The sequence below is a fragment of the Hippocampus comes genome, unplaced genomic scaffold (genome assembly GCF_001891065.2).
Source record: "Hippocampus comes isolate QL1 unplaced genomic scaffold, H_comes_QL1_v1.1 scaffold38, whole genome shotgun sequence".
NCBI classification, from domain to species: domain Eukaryota; kingdom Metazoa; phylum Chordata; class Actinopteri; order Syngnathiformes; family Syngnathidae; genus Hippocampus; species Hippocampus comes.
The window spans coordinates 82,315-95,726 of record NW_017805716.1 but is presented as its reverse complement, the minus strand read 5'-3'; the positions used below and the strand labels follow the sequence as shown (position 1 = coordinate 95,726).

Here is a 13,412-nt window from a genome sequence, read left to right as displayed (position 1 = left end):
CTAACTGGCGGCTACCTGGGGGGCGAGTAAGGGGGCTTCTGCCTGCAGCGTGTGGATTGGAACGACTCGGGGTGAACTTTGAACTTTGGAGTAGTCTGGCAGAGTTGTCCACGTTTGCTTGTTAGTTGTGAAAAATCTAACCGGTTACATGTTCTATATTTTTAGTGGTCGGCTATTGGTTAAAGTGCTTTTTTTTATCGGGGAGTACTGCATGGTTCGTGTGTTCCGACCCCCCATAGCTGGCCCCATCCACTAGAGAGACTGACACGTAGCTACTGTTTTCAAGTTCCCCATCTACACCATGCACTTACTCTCTTTTATTTTTGCTGTTAAAAAGATTTGGAAAAGCCCCTAGGAAAGTTATCATGTCACGCCTGCTCAACTTTCAAGACAAATTGCATATTTAGAAACAGCCTACTAAATAAACAGACTGAGATTTAACAAAGACTGAATTTTGTTGACAGTTCATGTTCTTTGGAGCAGTCGTGTTTACCTCTTCATCCATGCCGCTCTCGTGATTGTTTGCAAAATTTCTTCTTTTCTTTTTTGGTAGAGCTCTTGTACTCGCGTGACGCGATCACACACATTTGATATTGTCATACAGCAAAGACTCGGAAACGACTAATTTAAAATAGCTGAGATTGCCCACCTAAATGATGGAGATTATAAATCGAAGTATACTTCTGAGTTTTTGCATTTGAGGCTGTGAAAATTCTTAAACCCAGCACAAGACAGCATTTTATTTGGTGTGATTATTTTTTAATGTATTGGATTGGATTGGATACAACTTTATTGTCAAATGTGCTGTATGTGTATGAAATTTCTTCCCTCTCAAGACATGTAGTGATTCATGTAGCAGTTATCTCCCACCATCTTAGATCAACAGCCCCCCACCCCACCCCCAGATAAGTTATTTTGCACAGATCGGCGCCAGCGCCTTCCGTGGCTGTCAAAAGCTCGGGCTGGTTGTCGCCACGGCAATGGGCAGAAATTTACTCCTCTGTATCCATCTTCTCTTCCCATTTTCATGGTTATTATTGCTTTGGTATTTTTCTCCAGGTACTGTCGGGGTGCGCCATCATCGTGCGAGGTCAGCCTCGCGGCGGCCCACCTCCGGAGCGCCAGATCAACCTGAGCAACATCCGAGCGGGCGCCCTGGCCCGACGAGCCGCCCAGAGCCAGCCCGACACCAAGGACACCCCCGACGAGGTGTGTTGATTTCTGGGCGCGCGTTTGTTTCCATGAGTGTTGAGGTGCCGCTCTGATTTGGGGCGCGGCGAGAGGAATTTGAGCTGCATAATTTCTGTCAACCACACCGGTTGACTTCCGACTTGTTCTCACTTCAAAGCAGTTGTTCCAAACGGATCAGAGTGGAACTGCCGCCCGCCTTTTTAAAAGCTTTCTTTTAAAACGAAGTTAATCTGTGGATAAAAAAAAGGCTAACAAAGCAAACTCACTGTGTGGTGCAACTATAGGAAAGTGAAACACAACTGTCAAATAAAATTACTCTAATAATACATCTAAAAGTTAAGCCGTGTGTAATGAAACAGAAAAAAATGTTGCCTTTCATACTAGCGCTTAGCATTAGCTTCTGCGTCGTCTCATGTTCTCTCTTCTTGCTCGGTGTTGCAGGCGTGGGCCTTTCAAGCCAGAGAGTTCCTGCGCAAGAAGCTGATCGGCAAAGAGGTGTGCTTCACCGTCGAGATCAAGACCCCATTGGGCCGCGAGTATGGCATGGTCTACCTGGGAAAAGGTAAGCACGCTAGCTGGGCTTCCACCGGCAAAACCAAGTTGTGCCGGTTTTCTCGAAATAGTGGTGGATATAAAACGGACGCCCATTGGTCTGGTAGATTTGTAATGTTGCGATACATGGCTAGAAATGAGCGTGATTCACACTTGCTGATCTTGGCCTAACCTTGAACACATTGCGCTTGATGAAACATCCTCTTTTTTGTTTTCTCCATTTTACCATCGCTTTCCTTTCTTGTGCAGACATTACGGGTGAGAACATAGCCGAGTCGCTGGTGAACGAGGGCCTGGCCACGGTGCGGCGGGAAGGAGTCAGGGGCAACAAGTAAGACGTTTCCCCTAGTTTGAAACCGGCGTTTGTTATTAAAGCTTCTTAAAGTGCTCGGATCGTTTCAGGGCGTTGCATAACCACGGGCGGCACCGGCTTCTCTGGTTTGTAATTTGTACGTTCTGGCCCCGGCGCTCGCTGGCAGGCAATTATAGTGTGTTGGGCACGATTGTGACATCCCCCCCCCCTCCAAAAAAAAAAAAGAGCCAAGCAGTCATTGTATGACAAATGCGACCCCCCCCCCCCCCCCCAAAAAAAAAAAAAAAAAAAACGGTTGAGACCGGAGGACAGTGCCGGCAATGTCCACATGGTGGCAGCAGCGCTGCGCTTTTCCAAGCAGATTTCTGCCCACCATAGACCCCTTCAGTCACGTGACCTCGGACTAAACACACCGAAACACTTACTTAGTTTCCCCCTGAGTGGCTCCATTTACGATTGTCCAGTGTGACTTTGTCCACTGATGGTTATGGCAGGATGATTACGAGAACGGTGATGTCATTGGACAGTGGAGGCCAACATGTGTTCACAAGCTGACTGCCATTTTCGGACAAAGTGGTCATTTTGGATCGTTGGTGTACCCGTGCATGTAAATGGTCCAATTTGGCCACGGTGATTAGCGACAGGAATGGCTCCAAATACGATGCAGTTTAGTTACGTTCAAGCCAACCTTTTTCAATGGTACAATTCCAAGGAAACTACAAGAATAATAATACATATATATCTCATCAAATGTTGAATTTGTGAATTTTCTATTTATGCCTTTTTAGTAATTCCGATTTTTTTTTGTTGTTGTTTTTTTTGTGTGCGTTTTTATTCCTCAAATGACATGAGTTGTTTTGTGTCCAAAGTGTCTTGCAAGTGAGTGCACACCGAATGAAAACAAATTCTTCTTCCAGTCTGGACCAGGTCCGACTATGTGAGCTGGAGGACCACGCCAAAGCGTCCAGGAAGGGCATGTGGAGCGAAGGCAGCAGCGCGCACACCATCCGCGATCTCAAGTACACCATCGAGAACCCGCGCAACTTTGTGGACTCCCTGCATCAGAAGCCCATCAACGGTATGCACCGGCAGCCTCCCCGACATTTTCTCAGGTTGTGCGACGACTCGGACGATTGGCTGCAGGGAAGGGGGGTGGGTTGTCGTCGTAATGGCGCCCGCCAGATCAACCTTCAGAGGTTAAATGTGGCACTCGGTGCTGTTAACGGCCGCTCAGCTCATTTCACGAGCCTGCAAGCGGCCGTCTAATGAGCAAGAAAAGAGCCTCTTCAATGCTTTTCTTCTTTTTTTTTTTTTTCCTTCTTTGCAAAGATGCTGCTCCAGACGTTAAAGTGCCATTTAAGAGCAAATTGACTTTCACACAGGTGACTCTCATCCTGCTCGCGTTTTAATGCATGCAAACACGAGGCCTCATTAAACATGAGAGTGAGCACATTTTAGCACGCTTATTAGCGGCGCTGTTTTATAAAATCGTTTTATTGTTGCGTTCATTTTAATTTATGCGTAATGATATTAGCGAGCCTCACACACGTGACTCGTTGCGCTTTCTTTAATGTTTAAAGTGTCACGTCTAGTGCAAATTTTTTTTTTCACCCCATCAAGTGCTGTCATAAAAAAAAAAATACATGATCTGTCAAGATAACTTGTAACCCTGCCACTGTGTCCCCCCCACCCCCGCCAGCCATCATCGAGCACGTGCGTGACGGCAGTGTCGTGCGTGCCCTGCTGCTGCCGGACTACTACTTGGTCACTGTCATGCTGTCTGGCGTCAAGGTAACATTGTACCAAAGCACTTCACTGACCCTCCCGCCCCTTGTTATGCGAAGACATCGACAGTATATATAAAAACCAAAAAAAAAAAAAAAAAAGAGGCAATAAAAGACCCAACTGCACACTTCTGGCGCTCGTTTGTCTCTATTTGTTCCGCCATGGTGTCCATATCCGCTTGGCAACATTTGGCCATCAATCTCAATTTTTGCTAAACTGCGACCGCTTGAGATAATCTGACTCATCTGCCACTTGAAGATACGATGTGACTTGCCAGCCTGGCCGCTATCGCGACAAGGTGACATCCAAAGGACGTGAGCGGCAGAAGTCAGATGCACAAAAGATTGTTGTTATTTTTTATTTCTTTTGCCTCACGCAGTGCCCCACGTTCAAGCGAGAAGCAGACGGCACCGAATCGCCTGAGCCTTTCGCCGCCGAGGCCAAGTTCTTCACCGAGTCGCGTCTGCTGCAGCGCGACGTGCAAATCATCCTGGAGAGTTGCCCCAACCAGGTCATCCTCGGAACCATCTTGCACCCGGTAAGCGAGCGGAACGGCTTGCCACGGCCTGGTGGTGGTGCCAACATACCCATCCACTCACAGTGATTCCACTGCTCCCCCCCCACCCTTTTTTTTTTCTTCTCTTCCCTCATTCCCAGAATGGCAACATCACCGAACTGTTGCTCAAGGAAGGCTTTGCCCGCTGCGTGGACTGGTCCATGGCCGTCTACACGCAGGGTGCCGAGAAACTCCGAGCTGCTGAACGGTACTCTGAACACACTTTTTAAGGCACGCCGCGAAAGATTCTCAAGGTCTATTTTGGCACTCGTGTTCGTGACCTAACAAGCAAGGCGTCCAGGTTCACTACAGAAATGACTGCGGCTCCTTTTATAGCCTTTTATTTCGTCATGTCCGTCCTCTTACATTTTTGTTTTTTTTTGTTTTTTTGTGTTCAGATCTGCTAAAGAACGTAAAGTGCGCATCTGGAAGGACTACGTGGCCCCCACAGCCAATTTGGACCAGAAGGACAGACAATTTGTGGCCAAGGTGAGGCCTTTAGTAAACACAGTTAGCGTGTCTTACACGGCTACATTATACGGCTGCGCACCAAGACCTCCCTATAATCATTTTCAATTGCTAATTTATTACGCTGTCTGCGCTCATGCTGAAAAAAAGGGGGGGGGGGAATTGATGAGCTGACTAGACAGTTTAACGGGAGGAAATTAATCTGCACGCAAACCCCCCCCGGTTGTGGACTCGGCTTCCTTCTGCAACTCAGCATTACAGCTATCGATTTTGAACAAGTGAAGCTTACAAAAAAATGGATCTCGGCAAACTATTTTCACGTGTTTTGTCGATAAGCTGTACTTTAAACGGGTTGCCGGGAGTCTCCCGCAAAGTCAAGAAGGGGAAGCGCTAATTGATTTAATCTCAAAACTATTTCCAGCATTTGCTTTATTCGCTAAATTTCGATTCATGTCGACCCTGTTTCAAATGTGAGCCTTGATTACCTTTTAGAACCGACACCAAGGTAAAACTGAATAAAAGCTGACCCCACTGAGCTCGCCTGACACAAGTTTGTCTACTCTTGCCATACACAAAGCTTGACGGCTGCCGACCACCTTGAAAGCGAGCGACCCCCCCCTGTCCAATTAGACGCAAAATCGCTGGCTCATGCTGCTAAAAGTCAGGTGCATATTAGCTTTGGATGTTATTGTCCAGGGCCTTAGAGGGGGAGAGGAAAGTGCCCTCTACGCAAAGTACACTCCCGCCTACTTTTCAGTACATATGACCTAAAATGGAGTCCGATGGACAACGCAGTCAATGTAAGCTCATCATAGACATTTCCACATCATCTCAGCCCGCATTGCTGCCTTCGCTGGATTCATTTTTTTTCCCTTATGCAAGAGAGTAGAAAAATATTAAACATCCCCAAAGTCTCCCCCAAGACGTTTTTTTTTTCTTTTTTTTACTATCCTGATTAAATTCCCGGCTTGCCCGAGGCTCATATAAAAGCTGGCGATCAAGGGAGCTCGCTTAATGAATGCACACAAAGAGAGCTGGAATGAAACATTTAGATTGTCTCTCAGATCTCCCAAACAGAGGGGCCCAGGGTATGCCAGGCCATATTTGGCACAGGGAAAAGGAACAAGCCAAGGTCGCCGTGTTCAACTCGGCATGGTTTGGAACACCAATGCGCTCATCTGGTTTGTTGCGCGGGATGTTGAACAGGATGCCTAGAGCCGCGTCTGTTAAATGGATAGCATTATATTCCGAGTGAGATCAAATCCTTTTAGTCATTTTTTTTTTCACTATCATAATGAGCTTTAAAATATATGTTTATGACCTTTGTTGCTAATATTTTTGGGTGTAAAAAGTTATCGTTATTAATTTCCTTTTTTTTGAAAAACGTAACTTATGGGGAAAAAAACTGCCTAATATGTGCCATCTGCCTCCTCGGTGCACGCCCATTTAACCATCCAGCCGTCTGTTTCGTTCCCCTCTGCCTTTCTCTTCCTATTACCTGACTGATGGCTAGATAGAGTGGCGGGCCAGAGAAGGTGTAATCCCCACAAGTCAGTTCCGCCCCCCCATTTGGGACTGAATATAGGTCATGTCCCAACATTCCTACCTGCCCCCCAGAAAAAAAAAAAAAATTCCAAGGTGAGAGTGTCAATGATGTTGCGTAAAAGGCTTTTTCCTCCCTTAATAGTTTTTGGAGGTGACGAGTCACCTTTCAGGGCCGTTTTGATGGAAACGCTGGCAGAGATGCGCAAATTCCGATTGGTAAAATCACCTCCGCTATGCTCTGACAGAGTTTGGCCAATGCAGATGTCTTGCGCAGCGGCATGCAGTAGGTGGCAGTAGAGTGCCACCTCTGGAAGCCCCACCGACTGAGGCCATGAGTCACACCAAGTCTCACCCCCCATCTTTGTCATCTCAGATGACGCGGTGCCATCCTCCATCTTTCCTCCCGCCATTTGGGGCGTTGATCTCTCCCCACCCCCTCCTCCCCTTCTCTAATTAGCTGCTAAATGCCTTATTTACGTGCGCCAGGCCGCCCAGTGACCTTGTGTAGGCTCGCTGATAAGCACGTGATGTATTATGGGCTAGTGGGCCCGGTCTAATTCCTGCTCGCCGCTGGCTGTTGCGCTTGATGATTCGAAGGAAAAATGAGGCTACCGTTGACAGAATGTAACATTTCATGAGCACGCGGCGAACCTGAGCAATCTGATTCACAGGTTTCTCATCTCTATCGATGCCTAACTATGACAGTGGACCTTTTAAGATTGACAACATCCAACTGCGCTCGCTATCTCATTGATAGTGACCCACCTGCTTGCGTCACATCGTTGGTTCCTCCATTTTGGGCGCCCCCTCCTCGTTCGTTGTGGGCAAACCCAATCTAAATTCCGAATGTATTGTAAAAATTATATTTTTTTTCTTTTACACCGTGCTTCATTGATATTTATGACTCTAAATGATTACTTTTCTTCCCGGGAGATTTGCATAATTTTCCCCAGCAGACTTGTGTGACTCAAGTTATTTGGTCCCTGCGCCGGCGCGTTATGCTAATGCAGCGCACGAGTAGTAAGATGGCATTTTTGACCAGCGTAGTCGACCCGCCCGCCCGCAAAGTGTAACAATGGAGCCAATTTGTATTTTAATTAAGTCGCGAGTTGAGCAGGACGCCATGTTGAGGAGTTGGCCTTTGAAGCCAAGTACTGGGCTAGTTTTTTTTTCCCCCGTTCCTTTTCAAACCAGTCAACAAGCAATGTTGCTCAGCTGCGACATCTGTAAGCCAGAGGCTGAGCTACACTGTGGTTGTTTCTAAAGTATTCGATTTATTGTCCATTTTCTAATATTGTCCCTGTGGAATCCGAATATGAATGCACGCAGGTGCTCCATGGACACACGTGCAGTTTTTCAGAATAAAAACATCATTTGCATGTTGCCCAAAGGCCCAAAAGTGTCCAATTAGCATGTTCAAACCCAAACACTTACCAATTTGCCTGCCCTAATTCCATTCAGGCTGTGCGTCTCCTGCCTTCCTCCCCAACGCAAACGTGGCGAGCCAAAGAATTATTTTAGTTGGCGACGCAATCAGATCAGCAATCGGTGTCCTGAGCTAAACTTGCAGATCTTCCTGTGAAATATGGCCGTCCGCTTGGGGTCCCGACAGCAACGTAACGCTCTCCCGGCCAATCTCTTGACAGCTTGTTTGCGTTTTAAATCTCCCCTCTTCTCCCCGGCTCACGCGGCATCCTCGCTGCGTCCTTCAAACCTCACCGACCATGTCCCCGTCGCTTCCTAAATCACTCTCTGTGCTTTATTTAACACTCTTCCTGATTCTGTACTTTTTTTTTTTTTTTTTTAGGTGATGCAGGTTGTCAACGCCGACGCCATGGTGGTCAAGTTGAACTCGGGAGACTACAAGACCATCCACCTGTCCAGCATCCGGCCCCCAAGGATCGAAGGCGAGGTACGGGGAAACAGTTTTCTTGATTTCCTTTTTTAAATGTCCAAAAATGTGCCGGTTCACATTTTTGCCATGCCATAGAAAGAAACAAAACAACAAATCGCAAGAGGGTGAATGCTGAGTGTTCTCTGCATACGGACAAGTTGTCCAAATGACCGTGGAAACGCTTCGTGACCACTCGGTGGCACCCCCCCAAGGCGCTGCTGGCACACGCCCAGTGTTTGCAGCATTGCAGAGAGCGAGGCGAAGCTTAAGATTAAAACTACAGACACACACACACACACACACACACACACACACACACACATACACATTATACGCACGCTGCTTGGTTACCTCGCATGGCAACCTTCTCCATCGTATCCAGGCTGCTCTGGCTAAAAAAAAAAAAAGGAAAGAAAAAACATTCAATGTGTCAATAAAAAGGCCAGCAAAAAAAAAAATATTGAAATGTCTCTTGCCAATAACAATCGTAGTGTGGGCTTACTTATTTGTGGAGTTCCTGTCTGCAAATGAAAGCCCTTTCAGTGAATCACCGGGTTGCTTCTCATAATAGAGAATCTAACAAGTACCCCCCCCTTTTTTTTTTTTTCCGTGAGAGTTTCACACTCTATGTCAATGATACCCTTGCTTGAGTTCCAGCGGACCCTCCAATAGTCCACCCTGAAATTCCACAGTCTTGGAGGAACTCGAGTATCTTCTCGTGAGTTAAAACTGCGGACCCACGAAAGTGCTAGTGACATTTGCTCTTCCTTGTTCAAAAAGGTTCCGGAGCAAATTTCTGAATATATATATGTTCCTCAAGGGCGCTCATTTTCATGGTTGGCGACACTTTTTTTTTCTTTTTAAATAGATGTTCATTGGCATCCTGCAGGCTGAGCTTTGTTAGCGAGGACCGCCCGCCTGCCGTCCACTTGGTTGGGCTTGCGGTCGCCATGGCAGCAGCGCAGGGACTCGATGGCTCAAAGCAATCCGACAGCGACGTGCCTTTTTTCCTGATATTTCATCGAAACACTTTACATGTATATCGTTGATTCCGTTTCAGATTGTCACTCGCAAACGTTCCGAGCTTTGACGCGAGCTGAAAGCGCGGCGTACTTGTAAACGTCAACACGTTTATGGCCCGTTAACCTTGATGGACGCTCGCCCGCGGGTCGGAGGCGAGCGAGAGGTCACAGCAGGTGCGTTTCTCAGCTCGACACGTTCTGACATCGCGTTGGCGGAAAATTGAGACGCGCCTTTCTCCAGTTACTCACGATGAGTGCCACCATGGCACAATAAAAAGCGACGTGGAGTGACAGGCAGAACAATTAAAGGCTCTTCCATAGATTGCAAGAAATACATTCTTGTTCATGGCATGCTTCATCGTTCCAGTTATGACCGCCACCTTGCGGATGAGAAACACACATCTCAGCTCACAGCCCGCAAACTCATCCGACGTTTTGATTTATGAGCATTTTGCCTTGGCGGAGGTCTGCTTTCGATCATTTTTATTTGGTGAACTTCTGAGTATTGTGCCAGCGTGCTCGTGTGTTGTGTGCGCACGTTCGCAGGGTTAGTCAGGCCAAACGCTATGCTAGTGGTGCACTGATGAAGTGTGACAGCCCCTCCGACCTCGCCTTTTGCTTCCTTTTTAACCCCCCATCTCCCCCAAATGCTCACACCCCCCTCCCACTCCGCCACCTCTCCATCCTGCGATGATTACAGTAATTGTTATGAGACTAATACATGGCTGCGCCTGTCATGTTTCCTCTCACTATTACCGCAATGGCACACTCGTTTCCACCTCGGCAGTTGCAAGGTTTCCTTCCTGCCCTCATTCCCACTTTCGTCTTTTTCCCCCCCTCTTTATTTTTTTGGCTTGGTTTACTCATAGCGGCAGAGTAGGAAAAAAAAAGTGAAGAGGGACATCAGTGCCACACAAGTGACTCATTGTTAGCTGTTGCCCATTCGCTTGCATGCCGCTTTTTGTACCCGTGAGCTTTTGAAAGCAGGGTTAAGGATGTACTGCATCATTGTACAGAGCACCCAGTCCAGAGCTCCCCAAGTCCTGAGTCACTGGTGCACATTATTTATTTTTGTTGTTGTTGTTGTCACTGCCCGTTAGTGTTAGCTGACAATGCCACGCACGCTAATGGGATGGATACTTCACTTGCGTTTCGAAATGGCACGCTGCAGTATCGGACTTTGTACATTTTGCAGCAGTTTCTACTCTCATTCTTTCATTACGTTGTTAATGTCATGTTGGTTCTTGCGCACGCCACACATAGGCATTCTCGCACTCGAGACGACAAATAACATCAAAACGCTGCGGAGATGCCAATGTGTTGGAAGTTAGGAGTCCTTGGTGAGTGGCAATGCAAGATGGCCACCGCTGGCTTAGAGTAAGAGGCATTGTTAGTCCATTCATGTCAGTCCGGGATTTTTGCTGGTAAAAATTGGTCATTTTCGTTGATAAATCTAAAACTAAATCCAATTAGTTGGCATTGAACATTATGTTAACATCAGTGCAGGATAAAAAAAAAAGGCAATTCCAATGTTTTTCTCTCGGGATTTCTATTCTATATGCTTTTCTTTTTGTGTAGCTTCCGCCTTCATTCAGTGCATCCAAACGGAAAGGCCCAAAATGGCTCAAATGTTCTCCTCCCAACGTCACTCCTTCCCCCGAGTCACACCTCCGCCTTTGACGTTCGGAAAGCTTGCACACATCGCAGCTGCAGCATCCAGCCCGCGTGGCGCCTCTCCGCGGGGGTCCAAGACCGTTCCCGAGCAGTGGCGGCTAATTTGGGACGAAGGGAATTCACCCCAAATAGAACGAGAGCTTCCCCCTGCGGGACAGCCAGCGCAAACTGCTGTTACTGGGTCATGCTTTGAGACACACGCGCCGTGACGCCGCCCCTGCCACCGCCGCCGCGCTCCCCTGCCAGCCTCCCCTCTCCTTTCCCCGGGCGGCTTTAGCGCAGTTTACGGGTGATGCGCTCAGACTTGGTCTCCGTCACGGTAATTTCACCACGCCACCCTTGTCACTTTTATCTCCTGTGTGGGCTCATTGTCGAAGGCAGAAAGCATTGTTACTTTAAAAAAAAAAAAAATTGAGAGGGGATGGGGCAAATGTCATAGGTGAAGCAGCATTTGGCTCATTGTGGCAACACTGGTGATTGTTGGTGATGTCACTTAAATGTTACTTTTTATTTTGGGTGTTATTTTGAAAAAAAAAAATATTTTTTTGCAATTTAAGTTGACGATAATTATTCATTCAACTCATAATAAGTAGGCTGCGTAAATGGCGACATCTTTATCCGTGCAATCTCCTCATTCTACCACGTCTCAAATCATGTCTTCTGCTGCCGCCACCTCCAACCCTCTTGCGCCGCTCGCCATTAACCTTCTAAAAGATGGAGAAGTGTCACCTTTTGTCGCCCCCGCCCCCACCCCTCGCATCTCTGCCTCCCTGCACCTAATTGGCTTAAAGTGCTGACATTTACAGCCCTCGGTGACACTGCTGCCTTTCTGCCGCGAAACATCTTATTAGTCCAGAAATGATTCTTCAATTCCCCCCCTCACCCTTCCCTCCATCTTTTTGACTTCCCTCTTGAAGTTAGCCGCTTGTTTGCCGTTCTCGCTGTCCAGCCCCCCTAAGGATGCACATCATCATCATCATCATCATCATCATCTGTGGAAGGCTGTAATTAAAATGCACTGCCCTAAAAAGAGGAATTTCTATTTCAAGTCAGATTTGTTCCGAGCCAGTTTAGTGGAGAGCTCCTTTTGTCAACCCACCAGTGACTGGATGTACCGGGTCAAAACGACACCTTTTCAAGAAAAACTGAGTGAATTATCCACATCGCAAATTGCAAACGATTACAGATGATGGAGGAATTACCGTGTTCAAGGAAATGGTCATTAATGGAGTTAATAACGAATAAAAAAACGTGACTCAGATTTTCCCTCTGTTATTATGGAAGAGAACATCACCAGCAAGGAAGGCATAAACGCAAAAATCTCGCTTTATCGTAGTTGTCGTCATTGTGTGCCTGCGTGGATTTTTATCAATATATAATGAAAGAAAAGTAAAAACCAGGTCCATTAAAGTGAAAATAAAACATTTTATGGAACGGCAGTATTGAATATTTTTCACCGTCAGACCTGCGTCGGATTAGTTTTAAAACGCCCTCGACCCGATTTCTGAAATAAATATTTCATCTCTAATGTGCGGGATTTTATTAAACCGCAATAAAAGTACGAAACAAACACAACATTAAAGCAAAATGAAAACCCAAACGGTCGAAAAGGAAATTAAAAACAAATAATGACGAGAGCCGCGTCTCCTTGGCGAAGCTCATAATTCGCTCTTATATTGACATATTAAGCCAAGTTATTCAAATCTTCATATCGTTGCACATGCCGTTCCCAGATGAATGAAACGGAAGGAATAATTATCCAAAGGCTCGCGCGTTCATTTGGACGATGCCGATGTCTCTCTTGGGGTGGGGCAGACAGGAAGTTATCCATCGGCCGTTTTAACGTCCTCCCGAGCGCCTGGCGTTATTCTTCAAGTGCATCATTGTCATTTGATGATGATGATGATTGTTATTATTATTTTTTTAATCCTGCCTCTCCGATAACGATAACACCTGCCAGCCAGCCAGCGCATGCGTTTGTCTTCTTCCGCAGCCTCCTTTTCAAAATGCAAATGGCTTCTATTTGTGGCGCTTGTGTCAGAGTGTGGGCGACTGTTTTGTTGCGAGTTGTTTTTGTGTGCAGCAGCAGCAGCAGCGAGCGTTTGCGCAGCTGAACTTACTATTCTCCATATTCTCTTCATTCATGACGCCCCCCCCCTCCCCCTCCATTCAGGAGAAGAACAAGGACAAAGACAAGCGATTCCGTCCGCTCTACGACATCCCCTACATGTTCGAAGCCCGCGAGTTCCTCAGGAAGAAGCTCATCGGGAAAAAGGTGACTTTTGAAAAGCTCTTTTTATTTATTTTTTTATTTTTTTGTAACGTACATGGCCACAGAACAATCGATTCAAAATCTCAACACAGCTGGTGCACACCCCTCGAGTGCCACAACCTATCCGTTGTTGTCGCTAC

At 46.8% G+C, this 13,412-nt stretch overlaps 1 protein-coding gene across 2 annotated transcripts in view; it reads left to right on the top strand.

Annotated features, from left to right (window-relative positions):
* The window catches only part of snd1 (staphylococcal nuclease and tudor domain containing 1), an 83,868-nt gene that overhangs the window by 596 nt on the left and 69,860 nt on the right, over positions 1–13,412 (top strand). For both annotated transcript variants that reach the window (XM_019883197.1, XM_019883198.1), the window contains exons 2-11: positions 1,060–1,209; positions 1,633–1,753; positions 1,993–2,074; positions 2,974–3,134; positions 3,756–3,847; positions 4,221–4,379; positions 4,499–4,605; positions 4,796–4,886; positions 8,218–8,322; positions 13,174–13,275. In XM_019883197.1, the coding sequence (XP_019738756.1) occupies positions 1,060–1,209; positions 1,633–1,753; positions 1,993–2,074; positions 2,974–3,134; positions 3,756–3,847; positions 4,221–4,379; positions 4,499–4,605; positions 4,796–4,886; positions 8,218–8,322; positions 13,174–13,275 (1,170 nt within the window). The remainder of the gene's footprint in view (positions 1–1,059; positions 1,210–1,632; positions 1,754–1,992; positions 2,075–2,973; positions 3,135–3,755; positions 3,848–4,220; positions 4,380–4,498; positions 4,606–4,795; positions 4,887–8,217; positions 8,323–13,173; positions 13,276–13,412) is intronic.